The sequence below is a fragment of the Octodon degus genome, unplaced genomic scaffold, assembly GCF_000260255.1.
Source record: "Octodon degus isolate 3935 unplaced genomic scaffold, OctDeg1.0 scaffold00138, whole genome shotgun sequence".
Taxonomy (NCBI): domain Eukaryota; kingdom Metazoa; phylum Chordata; class Mammalia; order Rodentia; family Octodontidae; genus Octodon; species Octodon degus.
Window position 1 is genome coordinate 655,509 of NW_004524714.1, and position 17,672 is coordinate 673,180.

Genomic DNA, 17,672 nt, shown 5'->3' on the forward strand with positions numbered 1-17,672 from the left:
TTCTTCAAGTTGAGCATAGTATTGTTTTTTGACACCCAGGCAAATCAAGTGGTGGCACACAGAACGAAAGAACTAGCATCACCAATTATGTCATATATGCTATATTTAGGTAACCAGGAGCCATGCAATCAAACATCAGCTGAATATAGATAAAATCTAGCAACATTTACAAATAACCCTTAAGTAATGCAAAGTGGTCTGTGACTATTAAGAAGACCCTTATATCACCTAAATATTGATTTATGGTCTTACAGACCACTAATTTCTAAAGGATGAAGGCCGTAGTGTAAGAGTTAAAGCATATCAGTTGACTAGGGGCCATCTCCTTCAGAATGAACTCTTCTGAATAACAAACCCCCAAACTAGGCTTGGCACCAAAGCATACAGGCTCTATGATCTTGCACTCAGCCCAGGCTTCCACAGAAATCCCAGGAGGTTCCTATTTTCCTTTAACTCTCTCCCAATATATCCTCCAAGTGTGACTATCCTACTTTGTGTGCTAGGGTAATACTTCCGACCTGTGAGGAAATAGTCCTCTAATGTATTGCTCTTTCTCATCACCCATCTGCTTGTTCTATGGTTATCACCTCTCTGCCTTCTGTTACCAGAAAACTAGAAGCAGAGCTGGCTAGGATTTCACTCTTTGCGCAGGCTCCTCCTCCCCCATGCAGGTCACTTGAGTCTTTGACTGAGTGGGGTGCTTTGGGGTATGGGACATGTGGGTCCTAACACTTAATGCCTCCTGCAAAAGTCACAGGAGACCTGGACTGGCAGCAGTGGTACTGAGGTGTATGCAGTGTAGATACTCCTTCCTCCTGCTTCCCTCACCATCGTGTGTGGGCTGGGCCAGTGCTGGCCACAGCTTGGGGGGCTGAACGCTCAGGGCCTCTCTCTGAACTCCCTCATGTCTGAGGGAGTTTTGTTTTATAAAGCATGACAAGATTTTATTTTAGTATCTTGGCTATATGTACATTGAATAGAAAAACTGATGTTATGTAAGAATTCTTACAAGCTCCTTGCAACCTGACTTGAAGTGTCAATTTAATATCTATTAAATATCTCGGATGTGGAAATAATCTGAGAATAATAACTTTACAATTGTATACACAGAGACTACTTAGATGGAAGTTGCATACATGATGATTTAAGTTGATTTTCTATTCTCCAGAAAGTTTGAAAATATGATACTTTTAAAGATGTACATGCAGGCCTCCTCTTTTTTTCTTAATTTACACTTGATATAGATCATTTGATTTTTCTAAAGTGCGGTATCACCATCTCTCTATTTTGGATTCCCTGACAACTCCTGTGATAATTTTCTTCCTTCTGATGCTGAAGCTACTTAATTTGGAATATAGGCTTCATGCTCATGGGCATCATTTGTCCTTTGCTTTTGATCTGTGTGACAGACTTGCATGTGAATATCACTGTGCACATTGAAATGTGGAACTAGGTCTGGTTTTACCATAAAAGAGCACAGATACACACAGAGGGAAGCCTTGATCATGACTTCTAGTTCTCCATAGTGCCATTGTTACACTCCATCTGGCCCATAAATGTGGAGGTTCACGGGGAGTATGTTGTATACAATAAGCCACGTGGGTCCCCCAGAGCACTAGTTTTCAGTAAGTTGAGACACCCAACACTGCTGATCCTTGGGGAAAGTGAAACTATGTCATTTATAACATCCTTGAATTTGGTGTTCCATTCTAAATACATGGACTTAAGAGCAAACATAGTTATGACTAATCATTTCTTAATCTTCAGCCATGTTTTATACCTTATTTTGTAAGATTTCAGTTAATTCTTTTCTTTTTTCTACTTAGGACAGAGTGTATAAGGTGTACAAGGTCTCACTGAATAGATCAGATGCATAGTAATCCTCCTCTTTACAGCCTCCCAAGTGCTGAGATGACAGGTGCATACCACCACACCCAATCTCAATCACCTTCTTGGTGTGCCTTGGTGGCGCATCCGGCAGGGAAGGCCAGGGGATCAAACTCCTGGTCCCTGCATCTGCCTAAGCAGGTATTTTAATCCACTGAGCTATTTGGCCAACGCTCAGTTAATTCTTTTCTTTTAAAATGCTTTTAAAATATGGACATCCCGAGTTTGAAAGGCAATTGAATGCAGCATGATGAAAATGTGGCTATTTTGCTGATTTCCTCACCAGAGAAACAGAGTAAATTAACATTTAGAACAGCAGTGAAAGTTGGAATGTTTTAAGTCTTCTCTCTGAAGGAAGTTTAAATATGTGAGATTAATTTATAAGATAAGCCTTTATTTGCAGCCATTTACATAGAAAAATTTCATGTTTATGTTTCTTTTTTAAGGAGAATACAAACTAGAATTAAAACAAAAAAGTATAAATGATAGAGAATTTCACTTAAAGCAATAGGAATTTCACAATATTTGCTGTTTATACATAGTGTTGTCTTCCAACCAGCTATTCATCTCACCAGATATATGCATGTAAAATTGTAAGAAGAAAGAAAAAAAGAAATATATAAGAAATTAAGAAGAGAAAAATTTAAAACAATTGAAAGGAGACAAAACAAGCTAACCCATTAACTCCTTCTTTCCACTGACCAGTTTCTTTATAGCTAATACCTTATTGTATAAAAATACCACATCTCTATCCATTCCTCAAAACCTGAAAGAATAAGTACAATCTGAAAATTACAATAGATATAGTAAAAGAGAAAGAAATTGTACAAAAGGAATAACCAACGGAGGTAAAGGGAAAGGGGAAAAAATGAAAAACAAGAAGGGGAAAAATATGTAAATAAATGCACAGGATAATCGAAATGATCGTACTACTAATTTCTATTGGCAGTTCATATTTTTTTTTACTTTGACCAACTCCATATGCTAATATCTGTAATTTGAGCAACTTCATTGAAGATAGCAATGTGCATTATAGTAACCACATTCGAATACCTTTCATATAGTCCTTTTAAATGTGTACCATCTCTAATATCTTCACTGTTATTTTTATAGTATATTTAAAATAAATTAAGAAGTGAAAAGGACACGGAAAGAAATTAAGGTTAAGTGAAAGAGTTGAAGCTTAATTTCTTAACCAATCTAGTGCCCCTGTATCTGGTAATCTGGGGGAAAAATGATGGTAACAATACTTAATATAATTACATTTTTTATTTGTGTCTTTTCCCAAAATTTTATTTTATTTTGAAGACTAAACACAAAAGCAAAGAGAAATAACAGAAACAAAGACAAAAATAGAGCAACATGCTAAATTACCTACATTACAGATTTTCAAAACAAGACTAGCAAATTAAAATGGTTGTTATATTACACATTTTCATTGTCATTTCTGATGTTCAGATTAACAGATATAGCTATGCAATATTGGAAAAACAATTGAATATTAAGTTGTTCTCAATAAAATTTATTTTTCTCTTATCTTTTTTCACTTTTTAAAAATGTATTTTAAAGAATATAATAACAATAATTGATAAGACATTAGAGATAGTATACTGTTCAAAGTCCAAGGTATTTAACCATGGTTTTTAGGGTTTTTTTTTTGTTTTTGGGGGGTTTTTTGCTACAAATGTCTTCAGGGCATGTTTGGCTGGCTTGAGTCAACCACGGTTTTTGTATTACACATTGCTGTTGTTGATATAGTTGCTTAGTCCACAGATATCAGCATACTGACTCAGTCAAAGTGAAGATTCTAAACGATAACTGCTATTTTCAAAAAACTGATAGAAATTATTAATTAGCACAATCATCTCAGCCATCCTGTATAGATGCTTGCAAAATTTTCCCCCTTCTTTTTTATCTTTTCTCATTTCCCTCATCTTCGTTGTTTAATCTTCATGTTCAGTTTATTTCCATTTCGCTATGTCTATTGTACCTTTCAGTTTTTCTTTATTCTTTCAGATTCTTTTTTTTGGCAGAACCAGGGATTGAACTCAGGCCCTTGCGCTTGCCAGGGAAACACTTATTCCACTGAGCCATCTCCCTGGCCCCACTTTCAGATTCTTATACAATGAAAAAATATATTTACACAAAGCTGATTTATTTCACTTGTGAATATAACTTCTAGTTGCATCCATTTACTTATAAAGGTCTGAAATTTGTCCTTCTTTGTAGCTGAATTATACTCCATTATATAAAAATACCACATCTTTTTCATTCATTACTCAGGTGATGGACATTTTGGTTGCTTCCAACATTTGGTTATGACAAATTGTACTGCTATAACCACGACTGCATATATATCACTATGGTACGATGTTTCTAGTTATTCAGGAAAATACCCAGAAGGGGAATACCTGGGTTGAATGGGATTTCCAGTCCTATTCTGAGGAGTCTCCACATTGATTTTAATTCTGGTTGTACCAGTCTGTATTCCCAAAAGCAGTGGAAAAGAGTTTGTTTTTCCCCAGATGTTCTCCAGCTTTAGTTATTAGTTGACTTTTGTATGAGAGCCATTATTTCTGGAGTGAGATGGTATCTCAATGTTGTTTCAATTTGCATGTCTCTAATGGTCACTGCTGTGGCACATTTTTTCATGTATTTATTTGCCACTTATATTTCTTCCTCTGAGCAGTATGTATTTATCACAGGTGCCCATTTTTAGACTGAGTATATAAGTTTTGAGGCCTAATATATTTTGGTTCTTTATATATTCTAGATAGAAGATCTTGGTCTGGTTATTATCTTTTTCTCAATTTATGGGTTGTCTTTTCACTCTCTTTATGATTTATTTTGACTCTCAGAAGATTTTCAGTAAGATGAGATCCCATTTGTCAATTCTTTGAAGTATTTCCCCACACAGTTTGGTTTTTTAATCATGAACTCTTTATCCCTATGTCTTCAAGATTACCACCTATATTCTCTTCCAATAGATATAGTGTTTCTGCTTCAGTGTTTAGTTTGTTAATCCATTTTGACTTTAGCTTAATGTACAGCAATGAGGTGTAGTATTAGTTTTCAGCATTGTAGAACCAGTTTTTCCAGCACCATTTTTTAAAGAAGGTATCTTTCTTCCAATGAACATGTGTGGCCCCATTGTGAAAGATAAGGTGGCTGAGTGTTTTTGCAGTTATGTCTGGATCTTCTAATCTGTTCCACTGATCCTACGGTCAGCTTTTTTGAAAGTAACATACTGATTTCATACTATTAGCTTTGTAGTACACTTTCAGGTCAGGGATTGTAATGCCTTCTGCCTTGCCTTCATTGTCCCATATTGCCTTTGCTATTGTAGATTTTTACTATTTCCTGATAAATTTTAGAAATGTTTTCTCTAGCCATATGAGGTATAGTGATGATATTTTGATAGAGACTGCATCATATATGACCCAGAGCCCAGGTCCAGCGTGTGAGTGAGACTGCCCGGGGCCTGTCTTGTCCTCATTCAACCCAAAGGTCAGGCCCAGAATGTGAGTGAGATGGCTCAGGGCCCACTATGTCCTGATTCGGCCCAGATCCCTAGCTCAAAGTGTGAGTGGGACTGCCCGGGGCCCACTGGATCTTCATTTAACCCAGAGCCCAAGCATAGTGTATGAGTGAGACCACCCGAGCCTGCTGGATCTTCATTCAATACAGAGCCCAGGCCCATTGTGGAACCCTGCAACAGAACTCCTTGCAAAAAGACTAGAGGAAAGACCCACCCAGCTGATTCAGGAGCAGAACATCTTGCCAAAGTGGCACAGAGGGTTCAGCTCCAAGGCTGCAGCAGGAAGAAGTGTAGCACAGCAACCAGATCCAAGTCACACCCACTTGGATGAGTTTGAACTTGATAGATCTGGACCTGGTGCTAAGATAATAGATCTAATCTCTAAACCAAAGATCAGAAGACAGTATATAGAAAAAGAGAAAGAGAAGGAGGAAAATTCATTTTCAGTCCCTGAGCCCACCCATAACAAATGCAGGAGACAATAGCATAGAAGAAATTGGAAATCACACACCTGAAATCTCTGAAATAATAATGACTGAAGTAAAGAAACAACTGCAGAAAGGAATGGAGGAAATCAGATCAGAAATAATTTCTGAAGTAAAACAGGAAATGATAACTATAATGAAAGAACTTCTAAGTGCTCCTAAAGAAGACACTGATAAAAAAAGAGTAGAATATAAAAATGATAGAATCCTTGAATAAGCAATATAAGAAAGAAATAAAATGCATGAAGCAGTTTCAAAGTGATATACAGGAAATTAAAACCTCAATCACAAGCTGGCAAAACCATTTGAATGAAAGTGAAAACAGACTTTCAGACCTTGAAGACACCATTGCAGCTAATGAAAAGGTAAGAAAATATCTCTTAAAAGCAACTAAGATGCAGGAAAAAATAACTCAACATATGCAAGACCATGTAAGGATGAACAACGTGAGACTAATAGGCATCGATAAGAAAGGAGTAAATACAAATGATATTAAAAGAATGGACAGAAATAATAACAGAAAACTTCCCAAATAGAGGGAAACAATCGACACTCTGGTAACTGAAGCATATAGAACTCCAAATAACATCAACTCAATTAAAACCACACCCAGATATATAATAATCAAGATCCCAAAAATTCAGCACAGGAACAGTATACTAAAAACCACTAAAGAAAAGAAACAGATCACATTTAAAAGAAAACCCATCAGAATAACAGCAGATTTCTCTTCACAAACCATCAAGGCAAGAAGAGCACAGTGCAAAGTACTTCAAGTCTTGAAAGAAAACAAATTCCAACTCAGATTGATATACCCTGTAAAACTCTCTTTCAAGTATAATGGAGAAGTGAAATACTTCCATGACAAAGAACAATTTAAAAATTTCATGATGACAAAGTCAAGCCTACACAGCCTACTAAAAGATGTTCTACAGAGGGAGCAAAATGACCACAACTCCTTCATTGAGAATGGAAAGAACCCACCAAATAAGACAAACAATTAAACACAGGAGAATAAGAGGCATACAAAAGCAATCTTTCAATTATTTTTTTGTATATGGCAGCAAAATATTTCCATAAGCATACTCTACAAACGGACTTCTCCTGCACCCTATGGGTCATGATTCCATCTGTGTCTACAGGGTGGATATCAAGGAAATAGCAGCTTAGTCAGAACTGTATGTGATATCCTATCCCCAAACTGTTAGAAGTCCTGGTCATTTATTTGTCATTCCAGTATTTATCTTATTTTATTCTTAGTAATTCTTTACTATCATGAAAACTTTTTCTTAGTTTAATTGTTTTGAAACATTTAATATTTAATTAATTATTATTTAATTTTCAGAATATTGCTTAATCTTAATTTTTGTTTTAAGATTTGTACTGCATCTTTGACTTATAATGTACTTAAAAGACATGTTATATTTTCTAGTATTAGAAATTTTAAAAAGTATATTTCCATTTTCCATTGAGTTTATATTACTTCTTCCTTGTCTCATACACACACACACACACACACACACACACACACACACACACACTATATATACATGAAAAAAATATGTGTATAACCCAACATAAGATAGATACTGTTAGAAAGGGGAGATAGTTCGGTAGACTAAGCTCTTGCCTGGCAAGCGCAAGGGTCTGAGTTCAATCCTCAGTTCCGTCCAAAAAAAAAAAAAAAAGATAGGTCCTGTTTCATAGAAATCTTTAATGACATTTTAAATGGGTTCATCTAGTATATTTTATCTAGTCCTGCATAACTATCATTTTGAGACCTTTTTATTCTTTATACAGAATCATGCAAAAACTTCTCTTTCCTTCTGAATTATGCTGTTTGTTATTTCCTATATGCTACATCTGGAGGTATTAGAATAGTTTGAGTTCGTATAAGTGGAAATATTTTACTTTTAGTTTTCAAAGGTATGTTTGCTAAGTAAAAAATTCAAAAAGGATATCTCTTTTTTTGTTTCAGTCCTTTAATTAGTCTAGTTTCTTACACACTTGGTCTTTTTTTTTCTTTCTAATGTGGAATAAGATGCTATTTAATTTTGTTCTTCCATAACTAATATTTTTTATGTGTATGCTTTAGTGATTTTTTTCTTTACAATAAGTTTTGGACAATTTCATGTTTGTGTATCTTGGTATGATTTTATTCACATTTCTTGTGCAAAAGGTTCATTTTTCTTGAAAATGTGGTGTTATAAGTTCAACTAAATTCAGAAATTTTAAATCTTTAAATATTTATCGCCTACCCCTTTCTACCTTGAGAATTCTAATTCTATGAGTATAAGTTTCTTGATTTTGACACAGTGAACCATTATTACTGAACTGTAAATTCTTTCTTCATTTTTATTTTGGACAATTTTTATTATTATATTCATTTAAGTTTGTAAATAATTTATTTACGGTGTGCAATCTATTATTAATCTCATGCTACGTATTCATTTCAGAAATATTTCTCTGAAATTCACTCTGTCAACATCTTATATCTTTCATATTTCAATATTTGTCTACAATTTTAATACATTATGCAGTTATTGATTTTCAATAAAGTTAATAAAAAAAGAGATTGCATTAAATCTATGTCACAATTTGTGTGTTTGGTAATTTTCACAAAGTCAGTTATACTATCTAGGAGCAAGGAATATCTTTATATTTTCTGAAATGCTCTTCAATGTAGTTTTTCAGAGTATTGTAATTTTCACTGTATAGATCTTTTACTTCTTTTGTTAGATTAATTCCTAAGTATTTCATTTTTTGGATGCTATTGTAAGGGTTTTATTTCTCTAATTTCTCTCTCAGTGATTTTGTTATTTGTGGAGAAGAATACTATTTAATTTTGATTGTTCACTTTGTATTCTGCTATATTAACAAATTTGTTTAGTAATAATGCTTGCCTCTAGGAGCTGCCTTCTGGAGTTTTTTGGTTATTTCCAGTAAAGTATCATGTAATCTGTGAATACTGATGGATTCAATTCTTGTCCACCTATTCTTATTCCTTCTACTTCTCTCCCTAATTGTTCTAGCTAATGATTCCAGAACTATATTGAATAGTAGTGGTGATTGAAGACATTCTTGTCTTGTACCTGATTTGAGAGTAAAAGCTTTCAGTTTTTCTCTGTTTAGAATATTGGCCATTGGTTTGTCAGAGATGGCTTTTATCAGATTGAGGTACAGTCCATCTATTCTAATTTTCTGTAAGTCTTTGATCATCAATGAGTATTCAACTTTGTCAAAAGCCTTTTCTGCATCTATTGAGATGATCATGTGACTTTTACATTTGGCTGTTTTGATGCAGTGTACTACATTTATAAACTTGCATATGTTGAACCATCCTTGTATCCCTGAGATGAATCCTACCTTGTGGTGAACAATCTTCTTCATGATTTGCTGCATAATATTCACTACTAATTTACTGAGGATTTTTGCAGAAATGTTCATGAGGAAAATTGTTCTGTAATTCTCTTTTTAAAAATCTTTTTTCGGTTTTGATATTAATATAATCCTTGCTTCTAAGAATGATTTTGGGAGTATTGCTTCCTTTTCAATTTCTCTGTAGAGTTTGAGGAGTATGGAATTAAATCTCTAAATTTCTTGTAGGATTCAGGTGTAAATCCCGCAAACCCAGACTTTTCTGTGTTGGTAAATTTTTTTATTACATTTCAATTTAATTAGTTGATATTGGGTTATTCAGAGTTTTTATATCTTCTTGATTCAATTTTCGTAATTTGTCCCTATCTAGGAACCTGTCCCTTTCTTCTGTGCATTTGATTTTGTGAAAGTAAAGATTCTCAAAATAGCTTTTTGAATCTCCACAGGATCTGTAATAATTTCTCCCTTTTCATTCCTTATTGTTTGGATTTGAGGTTTTTCTTTCATGTTTTTTATGACATTGACTAGAGTGTTATCAATTTTATTTAATTTTTCAAAGAACCAGCTTTTTGATTCATTAAATCTTTATATTATTTTCTTTGTCTCAATTGCATTAATTTCTTTTCCAATCTTTATAATTTCCTCCCATCTTTGGGCTTTCAACTTGGTTTGTTCTTCTTTTCCTAAAAGCTTCAGGGGTATCATGAGGGAATTTATTTGTTCTCCTTATGTTTTCCTAATGCATGAGTTCACCACTATAAATTTCCATCTGAGAACTATTTTCATTGCCTTCCACAAATTCTGGTAAATTGTGTTTGAATTTTGGTTGGATTATAAATATTGTTTAATTTCGTGTTTAGTTTCATGTGTAAGCCATTGGTTGATGAGGAGGCTGTTATTTAGTTTCCATATGTTTATGGGGTTCTGTGATTTCTTTTGATATTTATTTCCAGTTTCATTGTACTGTGGTCAGATAATATACATTGGATAATTTCTGTTTTCTTGCATTTACTTAAGCATGATGTATGGACTAGTGTGTGGTCCATTTTAGAGAATGTCCCATGTGCAGCTGAAAAGAATGTATATTCAGGTGTCATTGTGTGGAATGCTCTATGCATGTCCACTAAGACCATTTGTTCAAAGATTTGGTTCAATTCTGCTACTTCTTTGTTAATGTTTTTTCTGCTTGAACTATCTTTTTGAGATAAGAGAGTGTTATGGTCCCCTGTACAGCATGTGATATTGGTTATAGACTTTTCTTGTCCTTTAAAATTTGTCTTATGTAGTTGGGTGCACCCATATTTGGTGCATACATATTTATGATGGTTATCTCTTCCTCTTGCTTTCCTCTAACCCATATATAGTGACCTTCTTTATTTTGTTTAATCATTCTTGGTTTGAAGTTCAGACTGTGTACATTGCATAGAGATCTCTCATCCAGCATAAAAGTGGAGGGGAAAAACCTGGGTCTTTCATACCATTAATTAATCAGGATGTTGCCCTGACTAGGAAAGAAGAAGCTTGTAACGAACTGAAGAGGAAGCTGATGCTACGAGTGTGGAGACTGTGGTCATTCCAGCTATACAAAGAGCCAGACATGGCAATCTTTACTCAGCAAGAAGGAAACCTAAGAACATATCCCCGCTTCTGCTGGCCCTGACTTGGCATCTGAATGCAACCTTCAGTGATACTCACATGGAGCTTGTGGGGGAGAAACTCTAAATAACGTTACAATGGACCCAGTACACAGGTGTCGGGATCAGAGAGTAGTGTGTGTACAGGTCACTGACAGATGGGAAGAGGTCAGCCCCTGTTTATCCCCTGAAAAGAACAACAGTCTCCTTCTTCCCTGGTCCATCTGCTTGGTCATCATCAATAAAAAAAAATCCACGGCATCCTTCAAAGTCTGGGGTTACTGCGCCATACTCTCAGACCCTTCTGTTCCCCAGCACCTATTTGGATCTGCTGTAGGAAGGACCTGTTGAGGTTTCCTTGTGTGCATGAAGTATGGCCAGATGATTGCTTGAGGTGGACTCAGGATGTGAACTATATTGGTCAATCATAGCAGAAATGATGGGAGAGTGCGACATCCTCCCTGAACACACGCAGGGAAACCAATACTGAAAAAATGGCCAGATGACCTGAACTTCAGGTCTTGTTTCTTATCTTTGAGACTGATGCTAGAGTGGTTGTGCAGACAGAAAGCCCTTTGAATGATGCCCATGTGGCCTGCACTTTGTCTTGACCCCAAATCATGAGCCAGTATATAAGAAACACAAAGCATCTGCGTAGCAAATTTATATTTAGACAACTAAATGGGCTTCACCCATGGTGTAGCATTCCAGGAGACACTTGGGAGTGCTGTGCTCTAAGAAGAATCTTCCATCTCTCTCAGCACCATCATGCCTGGTGATGAAGTCAGGTAGCAACTTGGGATGAAACAAGCAAAGAACACAATATGTGCAGATGGGAGGCACCTGACAGTACACAGCAGGGTAAAATGGCTGGGGTGTGCACTTGTGTGTGGAGAGGGTTGGGGCAGAGCCAGCCCTTTGAGCCAGCACCCACCCTGCCTGGACCTCCCTTCACCCTGAGCCCAGCCATACTCACTGCCTCGCAATCGGTCACTGAACAGAGCAATCAACTGTGGGAGAGAAATAATACAGAGCAAGAATGTCAGAGACAGACCGACAAACAGACAGACAGCAATATTTTGGTTTGGAGAATATGGCAGTGCATTGAATATCTCAGTCCCAGTCTGGCCTATCTGAACAGAATCTGTGGTTACCCTGAACTCAGAGGGTAAGGACAGAAAAATCATTCAGCAAGGCCTCACATCTGCTCTGGCATAAGTACTTCTGGTCTGGTTAACAGTAGGATATGACAATTTTCAGCCAGCAGCCCTGTGTGGAATGTGTGGTGCACCTTCCCACAGTAGGCCTTATAAGACTAAGGGGGTCTGCCACATCAGGAATGATGAAGCTGAAGGGCACATGAGATAATTCATGACAGTCAGAATGAAGAAATCAGGAAGGTGGTAGGAGAGAGTAGCAAATCACAAGCTATGGGTGGGACATGGCACAGGAAAGTAAGACTAGGGATATTTGGCACATTCGGTCCCAAGATAAAACCAGTTCTCTAGTCAGGACTTGGCTAAACTACCTTAGGGAACAGTTTGTTCTAAAAACCTGAGGCCACAGAGATCTAGGGTTGGAAGCCATCATCACCCCAGTGACTAGACCAGGACCCTGAGTATCTCTTGTCTTCTGTGCCTGGTGGACTAGCATCAGAAATGGATAGACCAAACATTCTACTTCCGTCATTCCAGATGCCCCTTACCGTGATGGTCAGTGAATGTGACAAAACGATCCGGAAGGCCCAGACTTCTTGTCACATTAAGGTAGTGCTCCTTCAATTCAGGATTCAATTGCTTACTCCTTGCTGCAACCAAGATGCAAGTAGCATCAAAATAAAGAGAGATATGTATATTAATTACACATTTAAGCCTGGATCTTGGCTGGCTTTAAAATTTCAACTTTCCTTTCTCAGCCAACTTCTGCTTTAATACAGGTGTGGGCCACCACCTAAACATAAACACTGTTGCCTGAGGAAATGACCTCAGAGAACCTTTCCCATGAGGAATCTGTGAAGAGACCTCCTCCCTATGAGAGGAGGGAAAGCTTTAGGCTCTCAAGGACTGAGGCCACCTTCTACAAGTCCCACCCACCAAGACTCTGAGAGGATTCAGGGATGGCTCACCGTAGACTCTGTGCTCAATGTACATCACTTCTTGCCCAATCCTGTTTAAGAGCACTGTGGCAAACTGATTGTAGTCAGTGTCTAGCACTTTGAACGTGAATTTCTGCAATCCATTATAACCTGCAGGGGGAGTGCGGGTTAATTCTCATGCTTGACTGACCAGGTAGAGAAGTCTGCCCCCATTCTCCCCAAGCCACTATCATCAGCTTCTCCCAAAGGGTTTCTCTGTGTGAACGGGCTTGGAAGCTTCTTCCTTTCTGCAAGGATTATGCTTGTAAAATGCAGGTTCAGGCCTCCCTCAACCAGGACTCACTTCTTATATTTTTGAAGAAGAACAGGCCTGATTTACCACTTGGGAATAAAACATCATACTTGTGTTCACATTTTCCATCCCTGTAAGAGTGAAGAAAAGTGGGGTTGACCAAGATGCAGAAGAATAAGGCACAAGATCATTCTCCCTGGGTTATAGAAAACTGGACCCGAGCTTCTGTAGGATTTGGAGCTTCAGCCCAAACAAGCATGTCCCTCATCATGGCAGGGGCCCCACCTGGCCCACATGGGAGGCACTTGGACTACCACTCAGAGCCTCTGCCTGGTCTTCTGGTCTCTTTAACCTACCCATTCCCACTGTTTCAACCCTGATACCACCCTGAGGCAGCCTGATGAAATCATGGTCCCATGCACGGATGTACTGCACTCACTTTGCTGCTAACCTCTCTGAACTTTTCATGCAAATTCTTGTGAGTTTCCATTGTGTTAAGTGTGAATCAGTATCCTGTCCTTTAGCAGAACCTATGCAACAAGAGTTGTAGCTTTTTGGTTTGAGAAGGTCAGTGAAATGCCCTCAGGATTTATCCTGAGATCCTGTACCTCAGATTGTAGAACCTTTGTCAGTGCAGCCATGTGGATGAGTCACGGACAATGCAAAAACTTGCCTTTCAGCTGAGTCAGCATAACTCTCATCATAATCCCATACCCCTCAATCTTCAAGTGCCCCAAGTGTAAACCAAACAGCTCCTAGAATCATAATGCACTGCAGTAAGATTGCTACAGGAAACACTGCTTAACCCAACTGCCCCACATCTGTCATCCTCTGCTGTGCCTACTTGAGATAATCTGCTTGTTTTATGAGCCTTGCTGTTTCCATGGCTCTGAGCTTCTCTGATTTATAAGCCCCTAGACCACATTCTTGCTTGAGTTAGATGCGCTCCTGGCCCAGAAGTGCTCCCCTCACAGAAGCTCATCAGTCTCTGATTAGGGACCATGATGATGGCTGAATGCTTTGCTGTAGTTCAAAGTGACTTCACCAAGGCTTACTGTAACAGATGTATCACTTTTATGGCTGATGATGGTGACTGTAGTAGTGGCAAAGTGGTTTGAACACACAACATTGGCATTGAGCTATATTCATGGGGACATCTTTATATCTAAAGTTGAAAGTACCCCCTGACTTTCCCCTCATGAATTTGAAAGTATTAACTTCATACATTGACCTCTGGACCCAGGCCTGCTAGAACTATAGACTACATCAGCTCACTTGTCTAAAGTCCCTTGATCTATCATAGGTCTGGTTATATGTAGAAACCCATGTACCTCATCCACACTGGGATAACTCACTATTCTTTCTCATTTCTCCTTACTGTGCTTTTGCTGCACCCACTCTTGGATATCAGTGGAGGGGCTCAACCAGAATGAGAAGATGAGAAGGAGGCAGCAACAGAAGAGGAGAACTGAGTGAAGAGACTCTTGGAATGCCAGAGGAAAGAATGAAGGAGCATTGATTCAATAAGAGGCACATTCTGTCAATTGCTTAAGCCATTGGTAATATCACCATTCTGTCTATCAGACCCCAGGATGTGACAGCATTACCTGAGCAGATTAGATGTGACATTGAAGCTGTGGTCATCATTTAGTGTATAGTTGATGCTTTGCAAGATGGCTTTGCTTTGGCTTATATTCCAAAATATGTTCGGGGCCCAAACCATGGTGTACCATTTTCCCTGGAACTGCAAGGGTACGATGATAGAGACCAGAGGTTAAACCAGATGCACAATTCCCATCATGTCCCTGCTGGTACTTCTGCATAGCCCACCCATTGCCAATGCCCAAGGAATAAACAATTCTGGAAAGACAGTAACGGTTCGGGTCTTACGAGGCAAGGATAATCATGACTATGGAGTTTTCACTGAGTTTCCAGTGATGGAATGGTGCAGTATAAATGTAAAGTGGGTCTTCTACAACCTCACACTGCTACTGGAAAGAAAAGCTGCAGATGTTCAATCAAACATGGATAGGCCTTGGATTTTCTAGTTCCTCCCTCTCAACAGTCATTCAATCTCATAACATATCCCCTTCCCTCTTTCTATATGCTCCATTCATTAACCCTCTTTTAAGTGTTCTTCCAGAAACCTACCCGTTCATATTGGAAATCTTTCTGTAGGGGGGACTTGCTCAGAGGTGGAGTTGGGGTCGAAGATGGAAGAGAGTCCTGAGCTTGTATCTTCAGAGCACCCTGCAGGATGAAGCCCAGACACATAAGATGCACTGTCATGGCTACAGAGCAGCTGTTGGCCTGGAAGGTTCCAGAAGAGAAAAAAAGGCTTGACAGACTGCCAAGAGTTTGCTGCTTATATTCTTGAGTCTGTCACTCCTTGAGTGGGTGGATCCCTGATTTGCCAAATCCAGGACTAGTGAGCTTGTTGCCAGCAGCTCTTACAGAATATGTAACAAGATAATGTCTCTTCCCCAACAGTCAGGGTTATGCAATATAGAGAGGGGGCAAACTGTGTGGGACAGAAGAAACGGGCCCAAACCACTATGCTATGCCCTGTTCCAGAGATGTCTCTGCATATTGTGCATCTTAACTTCATCTGATCAGTACAGTTTGCTTGTCAGCAGTGGAGTTGATAGACACTGTCATAGCTGAACCTGTGAGCCCAGGGTTTGTGTGTATGTGACCATGCAAACTCACTGTAGCTAAAGCAATATTTTGAGGGAAAGCAGTTTTTCCATCCTAGCACCTCTTGAAACCTCCTCCATGTAACCACTGACCTTTGATAATGTTTGCGCACACCATCATATTTCCCTAAACTGAACCTGCTCCTGCCCTGGAATATGTCCCCTTTCAAGATTGATAAATAAGGCTGAAAAGTGTAGTTCTCTAAAGAGTCCTGTGATATCTTATAATTCCTGAAATTTGTTTTCTTTCAAACCAGAGTGGTGGAACTTGTTTTGAGTAAGTAAGAGCCTTCTTTTTACTTTTCCAATATTTTTTGCACTCTCGCCATTCCACAATCCCAAACACAAGCCCACTTCCATGAAATATAGAAGCACTGGAGCCTTTCCTTTGATCGAGTCTCAGTTTTTCTTTTTTGTACAAGACACCACAGAGTGAGTTTTATACCTTAAATAAATAATTTCTGGTATTTCTCCCATTGTTTCTCTTCCCTATTTAATTCTGGAGCATAAGCACATAAATAAAGAACGTGACAGGTGTGTATTCCACTTCTCTGAAATGTCAGAACTTAGTATGCTGAGATAAGAGCCATCTTGAATTGAATCTGAACTATAAAGTCAGTGGAATTAAATAATAAAACAGAAAAACACCTTGTCTCAAAAATAAACAAAAATGTGAAAGGAAAATGAAGAAAAGCAAAAAAGAAAGTGGTATGGTCATGTTTATGTATATAGGTTCTGTGATTCTTTTGGACCTCGAAAAGCTCAGGGAATAGTGACGCAGGCAACAGAGAACATTCTGAACTGGCAACGACAGGCTGTCTGCTCTGAGCCAATTTAGCCCAGATCTGGGTGCTCACCAGGGAACAAGAGATTAGACCCTGAGCTGCTATCTATTCCAGCATATCTGTCACTATTTTCAGAAACAGAAAGGACATAAGGGATCCTCAGGGAATTGCCCTGTGGTCTGAGTCACTTAGGAAGAGGACAACAGTCACGTACACAAAGCATCCTTCTGCCTGTGTAAGAGATCTGAGTGTTGAGGCTTCAGGGAGAATTAAGAGTGGAGCCCTGGAAGGATGACAAGGGGGATAAAGTCCCTGCCTTAAGAAAACAAGCTACAATCCACTGCTGTGTACACCATTGCTGGGATCACAGCATGGCACCATCTTGCCTTGTTGAGTGATCTGTCTGAGCAATACTTTCTTTCTGGCCACTTCTCTTGGGGATGTGAAGCCCAGTGGCTCAAGGATAGGGTCACAAATTGTCCTTCATATGTCTCATTCCAGATGTCTCTGAAGGAGACCACTTGCTCACTAGGGTCCCGACCAGCAGTGTGGTAAGCCTGTGAGGCACCCGAACTCCTGAATGAGGCTGGGGACTGCCATGTGTGTTTGACTTGAAGCTTGACTGAAATCCTGGTTTTAATTGTCTAAAGGGCCATCAGTGTCTCTACTATTGCCTTTAAAGAGAATTTTAAATAATTAAATGAAGCAGAATTTCATTTTTTTAAATAATTTTATTAAGAAACAAATAGCAATGAGACAGTTTCAAAACGAATTAATAGAACAGTTTCAATAATTAATACATTGCATATTGTTGCCTTCATAGTGGTTATTCATAGTACAAGATACAAGCATGATATACTGTCCACAAACACTATTAACAGG

The 17,672-nt window shown here is 38.3% G+C and overlaps 1 protein-coding gene across 1 annotated transcript in view; it reads right to left on the reverse strand.

Moving 5' to 3' along the window:
- Window positions 1–15,598, reverse strand: part of LOC105743589 (neutrophil gelatinase-associated lipocalin-like) — a 65,415-nt gene extending 49,817 nt beyond the window's left edge. The window contains exons 1-5 of the mRNA XM_012516976.1: window positions 15,461–15,598; window positions 14,917–15,053; window positions 13,361–13,440; window positions 13,048–13,167; window positions 12,628–12,729 (exon numbers count right to left, since the gene is read on the reverse strand). Coding sequence (XP_012372430.1) covers window positions 12,628–12,729; window positions 13,048–13,167; window positions 13,361–13,440; window positions 14,917–15,053; window positions 15,461–15,598 — 577 coding nt within the window. The remainder of the gene's footprint in view (window positions 1–12,627; window positions 12,730–13,047; window positions 13,168–13,360; window positions 13,441–14,916; window positions 15,054–15,460) is intronic.
- Between the last annotated feature and the right edge of the window lie 2,074 nt (window positions 15,599–17,672).